General features: G+C 46.2%; 1 protein-coding gene across 4 annotated transcripts in view; it reads left to right on the top strand.

Annotated features, from left to right (window-relative positions):
• ipo4 (importin 4) overlaps positions 1 to 8,328 on the top strand; it is a 172,442-nt gene extending 164,114 nt beyond the window's left edge. For 3 of the 4 annotated variants that reach the window (XM_068014130.1, XM_068014131.1, XM_068014129.1), the window contains 2 exons: positions 2,211 to 2,339; positions 7,939 to 8,328. In XM_068014130.1, the coding sequence (XP_067870231.1) occupies positions 2,211 to 2,338 (128 nt within the window). In that variant the 3' untranslated portion in view covers position 2,339; positions 7,939 to 8,328. Of the gene's footprint in view, positions 1 to 2,210; positions 2,340 to 7,938 lie in introns of those variants that run through there. The other variant, XM_068014132.1, reaches the window with a different exon arrangement.
• The last annotated feature ends 15,237 nt before the right edge of the window (positions 8,329 to 23,565 follow it).

Raw genomic sequence — 23,565 nt, 5'->3', positions numbered from 1 at the left:
TCATGTACCTCAGTCATGCTCTCTCATAGCCACCATGTACCTCAGTAATGCTCTCTCATACACATCATGTACCTCAGTAATGCTCTCTCATCCCCATCATGTACCTCAGTAATGCTCTCTCATATCCATCATGTACCTCAGTCATGCTCTCTCATATCCATCATGTACCTCAGTAATGCTCTCTCATACCCATCATGTATCTCAGTAATGCTATCTCATACCCATCATGTACCTCAGTCATGCTCTCTCATACCCATCATGTACCTCAGTAATGCTCTCTCATATCCATCATGTACCTCAGTCATGCTCTCTCATCCCCATCATGTACCTCAGTAATGCTCTCTCATACCCATCATGTACCTCAGTAATGCTCTCTCATACCCATCATGTACCTCAGTCATGCTCTCTCATACCCATCATGTACCTCAGTAATGCTCTCTCATATCCATCATGTACCTCAGTAATGCTCTCTCATACCCATCATGTACCTCAGTCATGCTCTCTCATACCCATCATGTACCTCAGTAATGCTCTCTCATACCCATCATGTACCTCAGTAATGCTCTCTCATACCCATCATGTACCTCAGTCATGCTCTCTCATACCCATCATGTACCTCAGTAATGCTCTCTCATAGCCATCATGTACCTCAGTCATGCTCTCTCATACCCATCATGTACCTCAGTAATGCTCTCTCATAGCCATCATGTACCTCAGTAATGCTCTCTCATACCCATCATGTACCTCAGTAATGCTCTCTCATACCCATCATGTACCTCAGTCATGCTCTCTCATACCCATCATGTACCTCAGTCATGCTCTCTCATATCCATCATGTACCTCAGTCATGCTCTCTCATACCCATCATGTACCTCAGTAATGCTCTCTCATACCCATCATGTACCTCAGTCATGCTCTCTCATACCCATCATGTACCTCAGTAATGCTCTCTCATACCCATCATGTACCTCAGTAATGCTCTCTCATACCCATCATGTACCTCAGTAATGCTCTCTCATACCCATCATGTACCTCAGTCATGCTCTCTCATACCCATCATGTACCTCAGTCATGCTCTCTCATACCCATCATGTACCTCAGTAATGCTCTCTCGTACCCATCATGTACCTCAGTCATGCTCTCTCATACCCATCATGTACCTCAGTAATGCTCTCTCATCCCCATCATGTACCTCAGTCATGCTCTCTCATAGCCATCATGTACCTCAGTAATGCTCTCTCATACCCATCATGTACCTCAGTAATGCTCTCTCATACCCATCATGTACCTCAGTCATGCTCTCTCATACCCATCATGTACCTCAGTAATGCTCTCTCATCCCCATCATGTACCTCAGTAATGCTCTCTCATCCCCATCATGTACCTCAGTCATGCTCTCTCATAGCCATCATGTACCTCAGTCATGCTCTCTCATACCCATCATGTACCTCAGTAATGCTCTCTCATACCCATCATGTACCTCAGTCATGCTCTCTCATACCCATCATGTACCTCAGTCATGCTCTCTCATACCCATCATGTACCTCAGTAATGCTCTCTCATACCCATCATGTACCTCAGTCATGCTCTCTCATACCCATCATGTACCTCAGTCATGCTCTCTCATACCCATCATGTACCTCAGTCATGCTCTCTCATCCCCATCATGTACCTCAGTCATGCTCTCTCATAGCCATCATGTACCTCAGTCATGCTCTCTCATACCCATCATGTACCTCAGTCATGCTCTCTCATCCCCATCATGTACCTCAGTCATGCTCTCTCATACCCATCATGTACCTCAGTCATGCTCTCTCATCCCCATCATGTACCTCAGTCATGCTCTCTCATAGCCATCATGTACCTCAGTCATGCTCTCTCATACCCATCATGTACCTCAGTAATGCTCTCTCATACCCATCATGTACCTCAGTAATGCTCTCTCATACCCATCATGTACCTCAGTAATGCTCTCTCATACCCATCATGTACCTCAGTCATGCTCTCTCATAGCCATCATGTACCTCAGTCATGCTCTCTCATAGCCACCATGTACCTCAGTAATGCTCTCTCATAGCCATCATGTACCTCAGTCATGCTCTCTCATCGCCATCCTATACCTCAGTAATGCACTCTCCTGTACATTAGTTGTGCACTGTTATGTATGTACCCATGCACCAGTGAAGAACCATGCCCTCTGTTTGATACAGAAAGCCAGAATGCCTTGGTAATGTTGTTGAAGGACATCCCCCAGCGATTCCCCCAGGAATTCCAGTCAGCCTTGATGGCAATTCCTCAAGAAGCTGCCAAGAAACTCTCCGCTGTGGTGTCCTCCTGAGGTATGAAGCAGTTAAAAAATTTAGAAGCATTTTGAACTTTGGCTCACAATTTCACATCTGTGACCTAGGTTGAATCCTGTCTGAACAGAGGGGAGGAAGGTCTCATCTTTCAGGGAGGATGCGAGGGGTCACTTCTGTGATTTAAATCTTCTTCCTCTGATTACTCTAATTGCTTTCTTTCACCTCTTGGATCCGGGTTTGAAGCCAGTACTGAGAAGCCCTTCCTACTGCTACCTTTAACTTGCTTTCTCTTCCAAGTGCGCAGTGTGGCCCTAGACAAGAGGGAAGAACTCCATTTATCTTCCTTCATTAGTTAACCCAGTGTGACACATCCTTTTTTGCATTCGTTCCTGGAATGTGGTTGTCCCTGCCTAAGCCAGGATTGATTATCCATCCATAATTGCGCTTGAGAAGGTGGTGGTGAGCTGCCTTCTTGAACCGCTGCAGTCCATGTGGGGTAGGTACACCTGCAGTACTGTTAGGGAGTTCCAGGATTTTGACTGTGACAGTGAAGGAATGGTGGTACAGTTCCAAGTCAGGATGGTGTGCGATTTGGAGGGGAACTTGCACGTATTCCCATGTATCTGCTGCCTTGTCCTTCTTGGCGGTAGAGGTCGCGGGTTTGGAAGGTGCTGTCTAAGGAGCCTTGGTGCATTGCTGCCGTGCATCTTGTAGATGGTACACATTGCTGCCACTGTGCATCGGTGGTGGAGGGAGTGAATGTTTGTGATGGGGTGCCAATCAAGCAGGCTACTTTGTCCTGGTTGGTGTTGAGCTTCTTGAGTATTGTTGGAGCTGCACCCATCCAGGCAAGTGGAGAGTATTCCATCACACCGCCGAGTTGTGCCTTGCATATGGTGAACTGGCTTTAGGCAGTCTGGAGGTGAGTTACTCGCCGCAGGATTCCCTCCTCTGACCTCTTGTTGCCACAATATTCATGGGATGTGGGTGTCACTGACTGTACCAGCATTTATTGCCCATTCCTAACTGCCCTTGCTCCCTCAGCACTGACCCTCTGACAGTGCGACACTCCCTCAGTACCGATGACCCGACTGTGCAGCATTCGCTCAGGTACTGACTATCTGACAGTGCCCTCAGAACTGATCTTCTGACAGTGCGGCACTCTTTCAGTACTCCTCCTCTGACAGTGCAGCGTTCCCTCAGTACTCCACCTCTGACAGCATGTCACTCCCTCAGTACCGATGATCCGACTGTGCAGCATTAGCTCAGTACTGACCTGCTGACAGTGTGGCACTCCCTCAGTATTGACCTGCCGACAGTGCAGCACTCCCTTGGTACTGGCCCTCCGACAGGGCGGCGCTCCCTCAGTACTGATCCGACGGGGCAGCATTCGCTCAGTTACTGACCCTCTGACAGTGTGGAGCTCCCTCGGTGCTGAGCTTCCAATGGTGCGGTGCTTCCTCAGTACTGACCCTCCGACAAGGCGGCGTTCTCTCAGTTACTGATCCTCCTACAGTGCGGCAGTTTCTCAGTACTGATTCTCCAACAGTGCAGCATTCCGTCAGTTACTGACCCTCCGACAGGGCGGCATTCGCTCAATGACTGACCCCCCGACAGTTTTTTTTATTCATTCATGGTCTGTGGGCGTCATTGGCTAGGCCAGTTTTTATTGCCCATCCCGAATTGCATTTGAGAAGGTGGTGGTGAGCTGTCTTCTTGAACCGCTGCAGTCCATGTGAGGTAGCTACACCCTCAGTGCTGTTAGGAAGGGAGTTCCAGGATTTTGACCCAGTGACAGTGAAGGAACGGTGATAGAGTTCCAAGTCAGGATGGTGTGTGACTTGGAGGGGAACTTGCAGGTGGTGATGTTCCCATGCATTTGCTGCCCTTGTCCTTCTAGGTGGTAGAGTTTGCGAGTTTGGAAGGTGCTGGCTAAGGAGCCTTGGTGCATTGCTGCAGTGCATCTTGTAGATGGTACACACTGCTGCCACTGTGCATCGGTGGTGGAGGGAGTGAATGTTTGTAGATGGGGTGCCAGTCAAGCGGGCTACTTTGTTCTGGATGCTGTCGAGCTTCTTGAGTGTTGTTGGAGCTGCACCCATCCAGGCAAGTGGAGATTATTCCATCACACTCTTGAATTGTGCCTTATAGATGGTGGATAGGCTTTGGGGAGACAGGGGGTGAGTTACTCGTCACAGGATTCCCAGCCTCTGACCTGCTCTTGTAGCCACGGTATTTATATGGCTACTCCAGTTCAATTTCTGGTCAATGGTAGCCCCTAGGATGTTGATAGTGGGGGATTCAGTGATGGTAATGCTATTGAATGTCATGGGGAGATGGTTAGATTCTCTCTTGTTGGAGATGGTCATTGTCTGGGGCACTTATGTGGCACAAATGTTACTTGCCACTTATCAGCCCAAGCCTGGATATTGTCCAGGTCTTGCTGCATTTCTGCACAAACTGCTTCAGTATCTGAGGAGTCATGAAGGTGCTGAACATTGTGCAATCATCAGCGAACATCCCCACTTCTGACCTTATGATTGAACGAAGGTCATTGATGAAACAGCTGAAGATGGTTCAGCCTAGGACACTACCCTGAGGAACTCCTGCAGTGATGTTCTGGAGCTGAGATGATTGACCTCCAATAACCTCAACCATTTTCCTTTGCGTTAGGTATGACGCCAACCGGCGGAGAGCTTTCCCCCCCGATTCTCATTAACCTCAGTTTTGCTCGGGCTCCTTGATGCTATACTCGGTCAAATGCTGCCTTGATGTCAAGGTCAGTCACTTTCACCTCACCTCTTGAGTTCAGCTCTTTTGTCCATGTTTGAACCAAGGCTGTAATGAGGTCTGGAGCTGAGTGGCCCTGGCGGAACCCAAACTGAGCGTCACTGAGCAGGTTATTGCTAAGCACGTGCTACTTGATGGCTCTGTTGACAACACCTTCCATCATTTACTGATGATTGAGAGTAGGCTGATGGGGCGGTAATTGGTCGGGTTGGACTTGTCCTGCTTTTTGTGTACAGGACATACCTGGGCAATTTTCCACATTGCCAGGTAGATGCCAGTGTTGTAGCTGCACTGGAACAGCTTGGCTAGAGGTGCAGCACATTCTGGAGCACATGTCTTCAGTTCTATTAATGGAATATTGTCAGGCCCCATAGCTTTTGCAGTATCCAGTGCCTTCAGTCGTTTCTTGATATCGCGCGGAGTGAATCGAATTGGCAGAAGTCTCGCATCTGTGATGCTGGGGACTTCAGGAGGAGGCCGAGATGGATCATCAACTCGGCACTTCTGACTGAAGACTGTTGCAAATGCTTCTGCCTTATCTTTTGCACTGATGTGCTGGGCTCCCCCATCATTGAGGATGGGGATATTTGTGGAGTCACCTCCTCCAGTTAGTTGTTTAATTGTCCACCGCCATTCACGGCTGGATGTGGCAGGACTGCAGAGCTTAGATCTGATCCGTTGGTTATGGGATCTCTTCGCTCTGTCTTTCGCATGCTGCTTATGCAGTTTGGCACGCAGATAGTCCTGTGTTGTAGCTTCACCAGGTTGACACCTCATTTTGAGGTATGCCTGGTGCTGCTCCTGGCATGCCCTCCTGCACTCTTCATTGAACCAGGGTTGGTCTCCTGGCTTGATGGTAATGGTAGAGTGGGGGATATGCCGGGCCATGAGGTTACAGATTGTGGTTGAGTACAATTCTGCTGCTGCTGATGGCCCACAGTGCCTCATGGATGCCCAGTTTTGCATTGCTAGATCTGTTTGAAATCTATCCCGCTTAGCATGGTGATAATGCCACACAACACGATGGATGGTATCCTCAATGTGAAGGCGGGACTTCGTCTCCACAAGGACCGTATGGTGGTCACTCCTACCAATATTCTCATTGACAGAAGCATCTGCGACAGGCAGATTGGTGAGGACAAGGTCAAGTATGTTTTTCACTCTTGTTGGTTCCCCCACCACCTGCCGCATTACCAGTCTAGCAGCTATGTCCTTTAGGACTTGGCCAGCTCGGACAGTAGTGGTGCTACCGAGCCACTCTTGGTGATGGACATTGAAGTCCCCCACTCAAAGTACATTTTGTGCCCTTGACACCCTCAGTGCTTCCTGCAAGTGGTGTTTAACATGGAGAAGTACTGATTCATCAGCTGAGCGAGGGCGGTAGGTGGGCAATAAATGCTGGCCTGGCCTGCGACGCCCACATTCCATGAATGAATAAAAAAAAAATCAACAGGAGGTTTCCTTGCCCCTGTTTGACCTGATACAATGAGACATCATGGGGTCCGGAGTCGATGTTTAGGACTCCCAGGGCAACTCCCTCCCGACTGTTTCACACTGTGCCGCCACCTCTGCTGGGTCTGTCCTGCTGGTGGGACAGGACATACCTGGGCATGGTGATGGCAGTGTCTGGGACATTGTCTGTAAGGTATGATTCCGTGAGTATGACTATGTCAGGCTGTTCCATGACTAGTCTGTGGGACAGCTCTCCCAACTTTGGCACAAGCCCCCAGATGTTAGTAAGGAGGACTTTGCAGGGTCGACAGGGCTGGGTTTACCGTTGCAGCATTCGCTCAGTTACTGACCCTCTGACAGTGCAACATTCGCTTAGTTACTGACCCTCCGACAGGGTGGCGCTCCCTCAGTTACTGACCCTCTGACAGTGCAGCATTCGCTCAGTTACAGAGTCTCCAACAGGGTGGCACTCCCTCAGTTACTGACCCTCTGACAGTGCAGCATACGCTCAGTTATTGACCTTCCGACAGTGCAGCATTTGCTCAGTTTCTGATCCTCCGACAGGGTGGCGCTCCCTCAGTTACTGACCCTCTGACAGTGCAGCATTCGCTCAGTTACTGACCCTCCCACAGGGTGGCGCTCCCTCAGTTACTGACCCTCTGACAGAGCAGCATTCGCTCAGTTACTGACCCTCCCACAGGGTGGCTGTCCCTCAGTTACTGACCCTCTGATAGGGTGGCATTCGCTCAGTTACTGACCCTCTGACAGTGCAGCATTCCCTCAGTTACTGACCCTCCCACAGGGTGGCTCTCCCTCAGTTACTGACCCTCCCACAGGGTGGCTCTCCCTCAGCTACTGACCCTCTGACAGGGTGGCATTCCCTCAGTTACTGACCCTCTGACAGTGCAGCATTCGCTCAGTTACTGACCCTCCGACAGGGTGGCGCTCCCTCAGTTACTGACCCTCTAACAGTGCAGCATTCGCTCAGTTACTGACCCTCCGACAGTGCAGCATTCGCTCAGTTTCTGATCCTCCGACAGGGTGGCGCTCCCTCAGTTACTGACCCTCCCACAGGGTGGCTCTCCCTCAGTTACTGACCCTCCGACAGTGCAGCATTCGCTCAGTTACTGACCCTCCGACAGTGCAGCATTCCCTCAGTTACTGACCCTCCCACAGGGTGGCTCTCCCTCATTTACTGACCCTCTGACAGGGTGGCATTCCCTCAGTTACTGATCCTCTGGTTAGCACTGCCTCAGTTACTAACCCTCTGACAGTGCTGCATTCGCTCAGTGCTTTGGCTGACACCATTTGGGCAGAAATCCTGCTTTTCTGCTGTGCACTATATAACTCAATGTTTTTTTTCCTCTACTCTCACCCTCTCTCTCTCTCTCTGCAGTTCACACTTGTTGCGATTGGCTTAACGACCGAATATGCCCAGTATTTCTCAGAAGTCAGTCAAACACACTACAAAGCCACTGAAATATCCACTGCGTTGGGCAGTGATGGGGAGTGTCACCGTTTGGAGTTCCCTGAGAATCTCTCAGAGTGGAAAGTATGAAGCAAAATGGTTAATGCTCCTTTCGGAGTGGTTTTGAACAGACTTTTAACAGTTCCGAGGAGCAAGTTGCCACAGTTTCTTGGTTGTGTGTTTTTTTTAAACCCCGTTGCTAACGAGGGGCAATTTATTGTGTTTTCCTGCCAAGGACAATACCGATTTTGTGGAATCAATTTTTTGTGGTTTGTGAAAATATTCTTGAGTTGAAATTAATAAAAGCCCACAAAAGAAGGTTGTGTTTGCTCTGGGATGCATTCTGTTACAGTATAGATTAAAGCCCTGCCGTGTTAGCACATAGTCCTTTCCTGACCCTTCACCTTGTGTTTTCTCTCTCCCTCTGTCTCTTTTTTTCCCCTCTCACCCTCCCCCCTCCCCCCTCCCCAGGCAGAATCTTCTACTCTTAGGCTGTGAGCATGAGTTGGGACCATTTCCAGATCCTGACTCCGCTGTGCAAGTCACGGTGCCCACCTGAGTGATCATCTCGGAGACGGCCAATTAAGAGGCTGCCTCCGGCTTCCTCATCTGATTTAAGGACAGTGGGTGGATCCCTGCAGCTGCAGGCCTAATTCATTAATCTGCAGACTTGGAAAGATGGCAGAGGTGTCACTGTCGGAGGGAAACATGAGGGCGTGTCCACCTTGAGCCACCCTCTGAAGACATTGGAATGTGTTCAGCTGCAAGGCCATCCCACAGATGGCAGGTTACAACAATTGTGGCCCATTGATGGCTGCAGCTTTGGTGGGGCTTTAAAGAGGCCTTGCAGGTTAGAGGAAGCACTGTCGAGTGAACTTTATTCAAAATCTAACACCGTGCTATACTTGCCCAGGGAGTGTTTGATGGGGGCAGTCTGGAGTCACAGAGACATAATGACACCGAGGGAGGCCTTTCTGCCCATTGAGTCCATGCCAGCTCCCTGCAGAGCAATCCAGCCAGTCCCACTCCCTGGCTCTATGTCCGTATCCCTGTAAGTTTATTTTCTTCAAGTGCCCATCCAATTTCTTTTCAAATCATTGATTGTTTCTGCCTTAAACCAATTTTTTATCCAAGCTGACACAAACCCTCCTATTCCATGAGCCTCGGGTTTGTTCACCAGCCTTTTATGCAATATTTCAAATGCTTTCTTAAAGTCCATATTGACAACATCCACCGCATTCCCTGTTACTTCATCAAAAAATTCAGTTACGTTATTCAAGCACAATCTGTCTTTACAAATCCGTGCTGGCTCTCCTTAATTAACTCAAACCTCTCCAAGAGCCTGTTGATTTTTTCCCTGATTATTGTTTCAACAACCTTACTCACTACAGGTGTTAAACTGACTGGCCTGTAGTTACGGTGAATGTCCTTACTTGAATAAGGGTGTCACATTTACCACTCTCCAATCTTGTAGCACCTCCCCAGCATCTAGGGAAGATTGGAAGATTATGGCAAGTCCTTCCATTATTTCCACTGCCACTTCCTTTCACAACCTAGGATGTTAGCAATCAGGACCAGACAACTTATCCACTCTAAGCATATCCAACCTTTCCAGTACATCCTGCCTATCAATTCTCACCTCATCCAGTACCTCAGCCATCTCTTGTACCAATATTTTGTCAGCATCCTCTTCCTGAGTAAACACTGATACAAACAACTCATTAAGTATTCTAACCTTGCCTGACACCTCCAGGTATATATCACCCTCTTTGTCCCTAATAGACCCCACCCCACCTCTTACTACCTGCTTAGTATTTACATGCTGGTAGAAAATTTTTGGGTTCCTTTTATGTTAACTGGCATTCTATTCTCTCATTCTCTCTTTTCCAGTTTTATCTTCACTTCCCCTCTCAACTTATTGTATTTGGCATGGTTCTCGCTTGAAGATGTGACCTGACATGCAACATTAGACCCTCTTTCTTTTTTGTTCCATTATATTCTGTATCTCCCTCATCATCTAAGGAACCCTGCTTTTTGTTCCCCTCCCTTTCCATCCTGTTGGAATGTACCTAGTCTGTACCTGAAATATCTCTTCCTTAACCATCGCCAGTTGTTTTGTTACAGTTTTATCTTTCAGTCTGGGTTCCATTTTACCCTAGCTATATCCCCTCTCATCCCGTTGAAGTTCGCCCTCTTCCCATTTAGAAGCTCTACTTTAGATTGCTTCTTGCTCTTCTTTATTGCTAATCTAAACCTTATGATGTGATGATAGATAGGAAGATAGGATAGGAACATAGGAGCAGGAATAGGCCATTCAGCCCATCGAGCCTGCTCTGCCATTCAATATGATCATGGATGATCATCCACTTCAGTGCCTTTTTTCCACACTATCCCCATATCCCCTTGTGTCATTTGTATTTAGAAGTCTGTCAATCTCTGCTTTAAACATACTCAGTGACTGAGCTTCCACAGCCCTCTGGGGTAGGGAATTCCAAAGATTCACAACCTTCTGAGTAAAGAAATTTCTCCTCATCTCTGTCCTAAATGGCTTCCCCCTTATTTTGAAATTGTGTTCTCTGGTTCTAGACTCCCCAACCAGGGGAAACATATTACCTGCATCTACCCTTGTCTACCCCTTTAAGTATTTTGTAGGTTTCAATGAGATCACCTCTCATTCTTCAAAACTCTCGAGAATACAGGCCCAGTTTCCCCAATCTCTCTTCATAGGACAATCCCACCATCCCGGGAACAAGTCTGGTGAATCTTCATTGTACTCCCTCTATGGCAATAATATTCTTCCCGAGGTAAGGGGACCAAAACTGCACACACTACTCCAGGTGCGGTCTAACCAAGGTTCTATACAATTGAAGCCAGACTTCACTACTCCTGTACTCAAATCCTCTTGTGATAAAGACTAACATACCATTAGCCTTCTTAATTGCTTGCTGCACCTGTGACTTATTGACAGTGACTTATTGACAAGGACACCCAGGTCTCTTTGTACATCGACACTTTCTAATCTCTTACCATTTACGAAATGCTCTGCACATTTATTCCTCCTACCAAAGTGGATAACCTCACATTTATCCACGTTATATTCCATCTGCCATGTTTTGACCACTCACTAAGGCTGTCCAAATCCCCTTGAAGCTACTTTGCATCTTCCTTACAACACACATTCCCACCTCGTTTTGTGTCATTCGCGAACTTGGAAATGCTACATTTGGTCCCACATCCAAATCATAGAAAATCTAAGGCACAGAAAGGGGCCACTTGGCCCATCGTGTCTGTGCCGGCTGAAAAGCGATCCACCTATTCTAATCCCACCTTCCAGCATTTGGTCCATAGCCTTGCAGCTTCCAGCACTTGAGGTGCATATCCAGACTCCTTTTAAATGAGTTGAGGGTCTCTGCCTCAACTACCCTTCCAGACCATCACCACCCTCAGGGTGAAAAAGCTTTTCCCCATCTCCCCACTAATATTACGACCAATCACTTTAAATCTATGCCCCCTCGTCACTGACCTCTCTGCTAAGGTGAATAGACCCTTCACCTCCACTCTATCCAGGCCCCTCAAAATTTTGTACATTTCAATCAGATCTCCCCTCAGCCTTCTCTGTTCCAAGGAGAATAACCCCAGCCTATCCAATCTTTCCTCATAGCTGCATTTATCCAGTCCTGGCAACATTCTCGTAAATCTCCTCTGTACCGTCGTCATCTAAGCAACCCTGAATCATTGATATATATTGTGAGCAGCTGGGGCCCAAGTACTGATCTCTGCGGTACCCCACTAATCACAGCCTACCAACGTGAGAATGACCACTGTCACAGACACATGGTCCACTGTGTTCCTCAGTACCAAATCCAGAAATGCCTCCTTTTTAGTTGGACTGATCAAAGAAGTTCTGGACATATTTCAGAGATTCCTCCCCCTCCTGTCCCTTTGCTGTAACAATATCCCAATTGATATTTGGGTAATTAAAGTCCCCCATATTATTACTCTATAGTTTTTGCACATCTGTCATTTCCCTGCAGATTTGCTCTTTTGTCGTGCTCTCGCTATTTGGAGGCCTATAGAATACACCTAATATTGCGATCATACCTTTTGTTTCTCCACTCTAACCAAATAGAATCTGTCCTTGATCCCTCAAGGACATCCCCTCTTTCCAACACTATAATATTTTCCCCAGTCAGTACTGCCACCCCACATCCCTTTCTTCATTCTTCTATCTTTTCTGAACATGTTATATCCTTGTATATTAAGCGCCCAGTCCTCACCATTTTTAAGCCATGTTTCTGTTGTTGCCACTACATCACATTCCCATACTGCTATTTGTGCTTGTAACTCACCAACCTTATTCACCACACTTAGTGTGTTGATGACATACATTGTAATCCTGTCTTTGCATTCCTTGTCGTCCTTCTCAGTCTGCTCCTATCTAATATGGAACTACTCTCTTCTCTAGTACTGTCCAACACTCTCACATTCGGCATCTTATTCTTCTTTTCTACTTAAATATGCTGGTGCCCATCCGCCTGCCAATTTAGTTTAAACCCTCCCCAACCACACTAGTGAACCTCCCCATGCGGACTTCGGTCCTAGGCTTGTTGAGGTGCAACCTGTCCCTTTTGAAAAGGTAGTATCTGCCTCAGAACTGGTCACAATGACCTAAGTATCTGAAGCCCTTCCTTCTGCAACTATGCTTCAAGTCACACATTGATCCTCCCTATCTTCCTGTTTCTACTGTTACTAGTGCGTGGCACTGGGAGTAATCCAGAGATTACTACCTTTGAGGTCCTACTCTTTAACTTCCTAGCTTTTGAAAATCTGACTCTAGGACCTAGGATGCAAAGAGGCTCCAATGTGATTTGGACAAGTTGGGTGAGTCGGCAAATGCATGGCAGATGCAGTATAACGTGGATAAATGTGGGTTATCCACTTTGGTTGTAAAAACAGAAAGACAGATTAATATCTGAATGGTGAAAGATTGGGAAAGGGGGAGGTGCAACAAGACCTGGGTGTCCTTGTACACCAGTCGCTGAAAGCAAGCATTCAGGTGCAGCAAACAATTAGGAAGGCGAATGGTATGTTGGCCTTCATTGCAAGAGGATTTGAGTACAGAAGCAAGGATGTCTCACTGCAGTTATACAGAGCCTTGATGAGACCATATCTGGAGTATTCTATGAAGTTTTGGTCGTCTTATCTGAGGAAGGATGTTCTTGCCTTGGAGGGAGTGCAAAGAAGATTTACTAGGCTGATTCCTGGGATGGCAGGATTTATGTATGAGGAGAGATTGGGTCTACTAGGCCTATATTCACTAGAGATTAGAAGAATGAGAGGGGATCTCATAGAAACCTATAAAATTCTAACAGGACTAGACAGGCTAGATACAGGGAGGATGTTCCCGATAGCTGGGGAGTCCAGAACCAGGGGTCACAGTCTCAGGATACGGGGTATGTCATTTAGAAATGAGATGAGGAGAAATTGCTTCACTCAGAGAGTGGTGAACCTGTGAAAATCTCCACCACAGAATGCAGTGGAGGCCAAATCATTAAATGTATTCAAGAAGGAGATAGATATATTTCTTAATGCCAAAGGGATCAAGGGATATGGGGAGAAAGCGGGAACAGGGTACTGAATTAGACAATCAGCCATGATCTTTTTTGAATGGTGGAGCAGAGCCAAATGGCCTACTGCTCCTATTTTCTATGCTTCTATACCTGCAGAATATCCGGCACCCTCTCTCTGATGTCCTAAACCCTGGCTCCAGGGAGGCAACAGACCTTGCTGGACTCTCAATGATGGTTACGGAAATGTTTGTCTGTCCCCTAACTATGGAATCTATACCAATTGCATTTCTGCAGTTTGCTGCTCTCCTGTACAGTATAGTCCATTGCCCATTGGTGCCATAGTCTGGACTGCACTCCTTCAAAGTATCATCACTCCCCACAGTCACCAATGCAAAATACCTGTTTGAGAGTGGCACACACCTTGAAGACTCCTGCTCTTCCTGCCTGTTCCTCGACTTCCTGATGGCCACCCTTCTAGTGCCCTGCACTCTTACTGCTTCTCATTTTCCTTGTATCTCTATTCTCACTTCTCTCTCTTCCTCTCTGTCTGTCTTTCTTTCTCCGTCTCCTCTCTCTCTCTCTCTCCAGCGAGCTCTCACATTTTGTATCTTTTTGTGTGTGTCTCTCTCTCCCCATCTCTCTCTCTCTAATCCTGTCTCTGTGTCTCTCCCTCCCATTTTGTGTGTCTGACCAGCGCCAGCACGATCTAAGGAAAGGAGTCACAGCACCAGCAGGGTCTGTGTTTGTGTGCATGTTTATATCAATCTGTCTGCATGTGTGTGTATCAGAGAATAAGGTCATTCGGCCCATCAAGTGTGCATCGGCTCTTTTGAAGAGCAATCCAGTTCGTCCCAATTCCTGGTTCTTTCCCTATGTCCCTACAAGATTTTCCCCATCAAGTATTCATTCCTCAGAGAGTGGAATCTTTAAAAACAGTGTGGAGAACTCCAGCAGCGGCAGAGCAGGAGAGCCGAATCTTTAAAAACAGCGTGGGCAGCAGCGGCACAGCAGCAGTGAAGAACGGGAGAGAGGAGCCTTTAAATACAGCATGGGAAACCCCCGCATAGCAGGAATGCAGAGCAGGAGAGAGGAGTTTTTAAAAACTGGATGGGAAACACTGGCAGCGACAGAGCAGCAATGCAGGGCAGGAGGGAGGAGCCTTTAAAAACAGCGTGGGAAGCTGACAGTGGCGGAGCAGGAGAGAGGAGTCTTTAAAAACAGTGCGGGAAGCACGGGCAGTGACAGAGCAGTTACGCAGAGCAGGAGAGTGGAGGAGCGGCGAGTAGCAGGGGCATATTGTGAAGTGGCATCACAGGAGTCATGTTGGGTGAGTACACTGGTAAGCTTTGGATTTTAAATTGAATTTTATTCAAATTAATCAGCTTTACAGGAACACTAGATCAATTAATTAGCATATTTTTAAGGCCAATTTGATAATTTACAATCAGTGTTAAATTAATCAAATCTTGGGGATAAAGTTAAAATTAAATAGCAAGAGATAGTAACACTAAATGGTTCTGAATTGTTCAGTAAATTAAAAACTAAGGTTTTTAGGTAACAATAGTTAAGTAAAACATTTTAGTTAACCTCCCTATAAAATAAAGTGACATTGGCACAAGTGAAGCAGCTGATTGGTGAATATCTGGTGAGTATTTAAGTCGTAAGTTTTATAGTCAGATAAGTAGAGGAATGGCAGGGCAGCTCAGTTCCATGGAGTGCATATCCTGTTCCATGTGGGAACGCACGGATGCTTCTCATGTCCTGGACAACCACGTGTTCAGGAAGTGTCTTCTGCCGCAGCTGCTTGAGCTCCTGGTTTTGGATATTGAGCAGCAACTGGTGTCACTGTGGCGCATTCGTGAGGCTTAGAGTTTAGTGAATAGCACGTTTATAGCTATGGTCACCCCGCACCTCAAGGATATGCAGGCAGAGAGGGAATGGGTGATCGCCAGGCAGTCGAGCAGGACCAGGCAGGTGGTCCCCTGAGTGCATCTCACTCTCCAGCCAGTATTCCATTCTGCCAGTGAATGGTTTCTCTGGCGAGTGCAGCCAGAGTTTAGTCCATGGCACCACAGGTGGCTCAGCTGTACAGAGGGGCAGGGGCAAGACTGGCAAAGCGATAGAATCATTTACAGCATAGAAGGAGGCCATTCGGCCCATCGAGTCCATGCTGGCTCTCTGAGGAGCAATCCAGTGACTCCCACTCTCTCGCTCAATCCTTGCAGCCCTGCAAGTTTATTTCCTTCAAGTGCCCATCCAAATTCCTTTTGAAATCATTGATTGTCTGCATGTCCACCATCCTTGTGGGCAGCGAGTTCCAGGTTATTACCACTTGCTGCATAAAGAAAGTTTCCTCACATTCCCCCTGAATCTCTTGCCCTAAACCTTCAATCTCTGTCTCCCTAGTCCTTGTACCATCAGTTATTCACACAGCTTTTCTTTGTCTACCCTATCTAAGCCTGTCATAATCTTGTACACCTCTATCAAATCTCCCCTCACTTTCCTTTGCTCCAAGGAGAGCAAACTCAGCTTTTCCAACCTAACCTTATAACTAAAATCCCTCATCCCTGGAATCATTCTGGTTAATCTCCTCGCCACACTCTCAAGGACCCTCACATCCTTCCGAAAGTGTGGTGACCACTCTAGTTGTGACCTAACCAGAGCTTTATAAATGTTCAGCATAACTTCCCTGCTTTTGTACCCTGTCTCTATGAAACCCAGGATCCTATATACTTTGCTAACCACTCTCTTAATATGTCCTTCAAAGATCGATGCACTTGCACCCCCAGTCTCTCTGTTCCTACACACTCTTTAGAACCGTGCCATTAAGTCTATGTTGCCTCACCCTATCTCTTCTGCCAAAATGCATCACTTCACACTTCTCTGTATTGAATTCTTTCTGCCACTTGTCTGTTCATTCTGCTAGCCCATCTGTTTCCTGTTCACAGAATCACAGAATTGTTATAGCACAGAAGGAGGCTATTCGGTCCATCATGTCTGCACCGGCTCGCCGACAGAGCAATTCCCTCAGTTCCATTCCCCCGCCTTCTTTCCGTAACCCTGCACATTCTTCCTTTTCAGGTAACCGTCTAATTCCCTTTTGAATGCCTCAATTGAACCTCCCTGCATCGCCCTCTCAGGCAGTGCATTCCAGAGCTTAACCAGTTGCTGCATGAAAAGGTTTTTCCTCATGTCACCATTGCTTCTGTTGGCAATTACCTTCAATCTGTGCCCTTTTGTTCTTGGTCCTTTCATGAGTGGGAATTGTTTCTTCCTATCTACTTTGTCCAGCCCCATCATAATTTTTAATACTTCTGTCAAATCATCTCTCAGCCTCCTCCAAGGAAAAGGGAAGAAAAAGGAGAGATTCAGGGGGTTCAGGGTAAACATGTTCTCACAAAGAAAAAGGGTGAGGCGGCCAAATCTAGAGCCCCATGGATGTCAAGGAGCCTACAGGGTAAGATGAGGCAGAAAAGGAAAGCTTATGTCCGACACCGAGAATTCAAGACAGAAAGCCGAGAGGAGTATAGAAAGTGGAGGGGTGAAAACAAAAAGGGAATTAGGAAAGCAAAGAGAGGGCATGAAAGAATATTGGCAAGCAAAATCAAGGTGAACCTAAAGATGTTTTATCAATACATTAAGAGAAAGAGGATAATTAAGGCGGAAGGCCCAAAAAAGGCCTATGTGTAGGGGCGGAAGATATTGGTATGGTTCTTAATGAATACTTTGTGTCTGTCTTTTTTATTTACAGATACAGCACTGAAACAGGCCCTTCGGCCCACCGAGTCTGTGCCGACCAACAACCACCCATTTATACTAATCCTACATTAATCCCATATTCCCTGCCACATCCCCACCATTCACCTACCACCCACCTACACTAGGGGCAATTTACAATGGCCAATTTATCTATCAACCTGCAAGTCTTTGGCAGTGGGAGGAAACCAGAGCACCCAGCAGAAACCCACACGATCACAGGGAGAACTTGCAAACTCCGCACAGGCAGTACCCAGAACTGAGCCCGGGTCGCTGGAGCTGTGGTGCTAGCCACTGTGCCGTCTTCATAAAAGAGGGGGACGATGCAGATATTGTAGTTAAGGAAGTACTGTGAAGTATTGGATGTGATAAACATAGGGAGAGAGGAAGTATTAATGGTATTAGCATCCTTGAAAGTTGATAAATCACCAGGGCCAGATGAAATCTAGGCTGTTAAAAGAAGCAAGAGAGGAAATAGCAGGGGCTCTGACCATCATTTTCCAGTCCTCACTCGATACAGGTGTGGTGCCGGAGGATTGGAGAATTGCTAACGTACTTCTGTTAAAAAGGGAGCGAAGGATAGACCAAATAATTACAGGCCAGTCAGTCTAACCTCAGTAGTGGACACATTATTGGAATCTATTCTGAGGGACAGGATAAACTGTCACTGAGAAAGGCACAGTTTAATCAAGGATAGTCAGCATGGATTTGTTAAGGGAAGAGCTTGTTTGATGAATTTGGTTGAATTTTTTGAAGAAGTAACAAGAAAGATAGATGAGGGTAGTGCAGTTGATGTGGTCTATATGGATTTTAGCAAGGCTTTGGATAAGGTCCCACATGGCAGACTGGTTAAAAAAATACAATCCCATGGGATCCAGGGAAATGCAGCAAGGTGGATACAAAATTGGCTCAGTGGCAGGAAACAAAGAGTAATTGTTGACCGCTGTTTTAGCGACGGGAGGGCTGTTTCCAGTGGAGTACCACAGGGCTCAGTACTGGGTCCCCTGCTTTTTGTGGTATATATTAACGATTTGGATGTAAATGTAGGGGGTATGATCAAGAAGTTTGCGGACGACACAAAGATTGGCTGTGTGGTAGATAGCGAGGAGGACAGCTGCAGGAAGATATTGATGGTCTGGTCAGATGGGCAGAAAAGTGGCAAATGGAGAAGTGTGAGGTGATGCATTTGGGAAGGTCAAACAAGGCAAAGGAATACACGATTAATGGGAAAATACTGAGAAGTGTAGAGGAAGTAAGGAACCTTGGAGTAAATGTCCTCAGATCCCTGAAGGTAGCAGGACAGGTCGATAAGGTGGTTAAGAAGGCGGATGGAATCCTTTCCTTTAGCCGAGACATAGAATACAAGAGCAGGGAGGTTATGCTGGAACTGTATAAATTATTGGTTAAGCCACAACTTAATTACTGTGTGCAGTTCTGGTCACCTCATTACAGAAAGGATGTAATTGCACTAGAGAGGATACAGAAGAGATTTACGAGGATGTTACCAGGACTGGATAAATGCAGCTATGAGGATAGGCTGGATTGCTCTCCTTGGAACAGAGAAGGCTGGGGGGAGATCTGATTGAAATGTACAAGATTGTGAGGGGCCTGGATAGAGTGGAGGTCAGTGACGAGGGGCCATAGATTTAAAGTGATTGGTAAAAAAATTAGAGGGGAGATGAGGAAAAACCTTTTCACCCAGTGGGTGGTGGGGGTCTGGAACTCACTGCCTGAAAGGGTAGTTGAGGCAGAGACCCTCAACTCATTTAAAAGGAGTCTGGATATGCACCTCAAGTGCCGTAAGCTGCAGGGCTATGGACCAAATGGGTTTAGAATGGGTGGATCGTTTTTCAGTCGGCACAGACACGATGGGCCAAGTGGCCTCTTTCTTTGCCTTAAACATTCTATGATTCTTTCTATGATTTCTAAGGAAAACACTCCCAACTTCTCCAATCTATCTATAATACAGAAGTTCCTCATCTCTGGAACCATTCTCGTTAATCTTTTCTGCACTCGCTCCAATACCTTCACATCTTTCCTAAAGTATGTTGCCCAGCATTGGACACAATACTCCAGCTGAGGCTGAACTAGTGTCTTATACAAGTTCAACTTGGTAACTAAGGTTGGTGAGCTGCAGGCGCAGATAGCCACCTGAAATTTCATGCCCTGGTGATAACAGAGACGTGGCTCAAAAAAGTCCAGGACTGGGTACTAAAATTCCTGGATATAAGGAGTTCAGGAAAGAGAGGGACGGAAGAAAGGAGCAGTGGTGTCAGTATTGATTAAGGAGCACATTACAGTGCTGGAGAGAGAGATGTCCTAGAGGAGGTTAAGGACAGAATCTATTTGGTTAGAGCTAAGAAACAATAGAGGTACCATTACATTGTTGGGTGTGTTCTATAGGCCACCAACAAGTTGGAAAGATATAAAGGAACAAATTTGCAAGGAAGTTACAGAAAGGTGCAAGAATTATAAGGTAGTTATAATGGGAGGGCCTCAATTATCCTAATATAGACTGGGATAGGAATAACGTGAAGGGCAAGAGTTTCTGAAGTGTGTTCAGGAGGAATTTCTACATCACTATGTTTCCAGTCCAGTGAGGAAGGAGGCACTGCTGGATCTGGTTCTGGAGAATGAGATGGGGTAGTGGATCAAGTGTCAATCGGGGAACATTTAGGGAAGAGTGATCATAGTATCATCAGGTTTAGGTTGGCTATGGAAAAGGACAAGGAGCAATCCAGAGTAAAGGTAATTAAGGTACATTCACATGAGAAGGAAACGTAGGGCAAGCAAATCCAGAGCTCCCCGGATGACGAAACAGAGAATAAGGGATGAAGCTGAAAAAGAGTGAACAGGACATGTCAGGTGGATAACACAATCGGGAACCAGGCTGCATATAGAAAGTTCAGAGGGGAAGTGAAAAAACAAAAGAAGCAAAGAGTAAGTATGAGAAGAGACAGGCAGCTAATATAAAAGGGAATCCAAAAGTCTATAGGCATATAATAGTAAAAGGGTGGGAAAAGGAGGAATGGGTCTGATTAGGGACCAAAAAGGGATTTATGCCTAAATAAAAGCAAAATACTGCAGATGCTGGAAATCAAATAAAAACAATAAGTGCTGGTAATACTCAGCAGGTCGTACAGCATCTGTGAGGGGCATAGCTGAGGTACTAAATGAGTACTTAGCATCTCTCTACCAATGAAGATGATGCTGCCCAAATCAGAGTGAGAGAGGAGGTATTTGAGACAATGAATGGGCTAAAAATTGCTGAAGAGGAGGTATTAGATAGGCTGGCTGTATTTAAAGTTGATTAGTCACCAAGACTTGTTGAAATGCATCAGGGAGACTGACAGAAGTAAGGATCAGTGTGTGTGTGTTGATCTGTGTGTGTGTTTTTGTCTGTCGATCAGTGTGTGTGTGTTGATCTTGTGTATTTGTTTTTCTCTGTTGATCACTGTGTCTGTGTGTTGATTTGTGTGTATGTGTTTTTGTATGTTGGTCCCCCAGATTGAAACTAATGGTAGAGTGAAGGATATGACAGGCCATGAGGTTACAGATTGTGGTTGAGTACAATTCTGCTGCTGCTGATGGCCCACAGCACCTCATGGATGCCCAGTTTTGCATTGCTAGATCTGTTTGAAATCTATTCCATTTAGCACGATGATAGTGTGACACAACACGATGGAGGGTATCCTTAATGTGAAGACGGGACTTTGTCTCCACAAGGACTATGGATTCATCTGCGGCAGGCAGATTGGTGAGGATGAGGTGAAGTATGTTTTTCCCTCTTGTTGGTTCCCTCACCACCTGCCACAGACCCAGTCCAGCAGTTATGTCTTTAGGTCTCGGCCAGTAGTGGTGCTACCGAGCCACTCTTGGTGATGGACATTGAAGTCCCCCACCCAGAGTACATTTTGTGCCCTTGCCACCATCAGTGCTTCCTGCAAGTGGTGTTCAACATGGAGGAGTACTGACTCATCAGCTGAGGGGGGGTAGGGGTGCGGTAAGTGGTAATCAGCAGGAGGTTTCCTTGCCCATGTTTGACCTGATGCCATGAGCCGTCAGGGGGTCTGGAGTCTATGTTGAGGACTCCCAGGGCAACTCCATCCCGACTGTATACCACTGTGCCGCCATCTCTGCTGGGTCTGTCCTGCCAGTGGGAGAGGACATACCCAGGCATGGCGATGGCGCTGTCTGAGACATTGATTCAGTATGACTATGTAGCTTGACTGGTCTGTGGGACAGCACTCCCAACTTTGGCACAAGCCCCCAGATGTTAGTAAAGAGGACTTTGCAGGGTCGACAAGGCTGGGTTTGCCGTTATCGTTTCTGGTGCCGAGATCGATGCTGGGCGATCCATCCGGTTTCGTTCCTTATTGACTTCGTAGCGGATAGATACAACTGAGTGGCTTGCGAGGCCATTTCAGAGGGCATCTAAGAGTCAACCACATTGCTGTGGATCTGGAGTCAGATTTCCTTCCCTAAAGGACATTAGTGAACTGGATGGGTTTTTACGACAATCGACAATGTTTCATGGCCATCATTAGACTAGCTTGTTTAAATCCAGATTTATTAATTGAATTCAAATTCCACCTTCTGCCATGGTGGTATTTGAACCCATGTCCCCAGAGCAATGCCCTGGGTCTCTGGGTTGCTAGTCCAGTGGCAATACCACTATGCCACCGCATCCACCACTTCCTGAGGCAGAGAGTTCCAAAGTCACACAGCCCTCCTGAGAGAAAAAAATTCTCCTCAACTCTGTCCTAAAAGGGCAACCCCTAATTTTAAAACGGTGCCCCCTGGTTCTGGACTCCCCTACAAGAGGAAACATCTTTTCCACATCCACCTTGTCAAAACCATTCAGGATCTTATAAACTTCAATCAAGTGTCCTCTATCTCTTTTAAACGCCAGTGAAAACAAGCCCAGTCTGTCCAACCTTTCCTCATAAGACAATCCGTTCATTCCAGCAACAATCTAGTAAACCTCCTCTGAACCACTTCCAGTGCATTTACATCCTTCCTTAAATAAGGAAACCAAAACTGCAGTATTCGAAATGTGGCCTCACCAATGCCCTGTATAACTGAAGCATAACATCCTTACTTTTATTTTAAATTTCTCTCATAATAAAGGATAACATTCCATTAACCTTCTTTACTTGCTGTACCTACTGTCACGAGAATTTTGTTTTTTTTTTAAACGAAAAGGTCTGTGCGCCTTTAAGACTGAGAAAAATGACTTTCTGTGAACTGGCATTTGAAGTGCAGGCTGTAAAACTCATATCCAAGCAACACAAAGATTTACGATTGTCTTGTGAAGTCACTGTTGAAAGCTTTCAGTTTCAGTTCTGCAGTGTGAAAGAACCGGGGAACTGTGAGCAGCGAAAAGTCAGTTACTGTTGGAGACCTGGGTTTTGCAAACCAGAGAAAAGAACTCTCCCTGAAGGAAGACTTGTCTCTTGTTTTAAAAAAAAAAGGAATCTTACATTTGAGTTGGGGCTGTGCTCTGCCTGGAGAGAGGAAAAGACCCCTGGAGAGGAAGCGACCCAGAGAAAGAGGAGTTGCTGCTCTCTGTGAAGAAAGGCTCCTTTGCTGAGATGAAGCCTGCATTGTTAAAGGTCGCAAAATTCCTATTGTCTCCAGTCTGGAAAATCTCCGCTTCAAGAGTGAGTCCTGTTGCCTTTTGTGTATTTGGAAGTTCCTGAAATCTCAAGAAAGTTTCTACTTTAAAATTTAAGTAGACCTGTTGCTACAATCTTTTGCTGAGAGATCTGTGTGACGTCTGCTGCAAACGAATTGCCTTGAACACCTATCCATCACAGACTGTTTATCAAACTCGCCTGGGGAGATTTTGAGCGACATCTGTCTATTCGATTCTGGGACACCTCACCGATCCGGAAATATCCTACCAGACTGTGACAATTGATTGTTTTATTATTCCTAAGAAACAATTCTAATTCAAAACATTTTAAAACCGGTTAACCATTGGTTAGGGTTAGGGAGAATAAGGAGTTATAAAATATTTCATAGATATAGACTTATCTCATTATCGTTTAAAAACTTGGTTTATTAATAAATAGATAATTTTGTTTTTAAAGAAACCTGGTTTGGTGTCTTTTGTTCTGAGGGATAAATGAGGTATTTAATTCAGCTAATTTCTGGTAGGTGGGAAACTTTACTAATATGCTGAGACCTGTGGAGTAGTGGGACTAAATTAATAGTTCATTACTCC

Source organism: Heterodontus francisci, chromosome 34, assembly GCF_036365525.1.
Source record: "Heterodontus francisci isolate sHetFra1 chromosome 34, sHetFra1.hap1, whole genome shotgun sequence".
Lineage (NCBI taxonomy): Eukaryota > Metazoa > Chordata > Chondrichthyes > Heterodontiformes > Heterodontidae > Heterodontus > Heterodontus francisci.
Note: the sequence above shows the minus strand (reverse complement) of the source record. Positions and strands in the feature narration are given on the sequence as shown.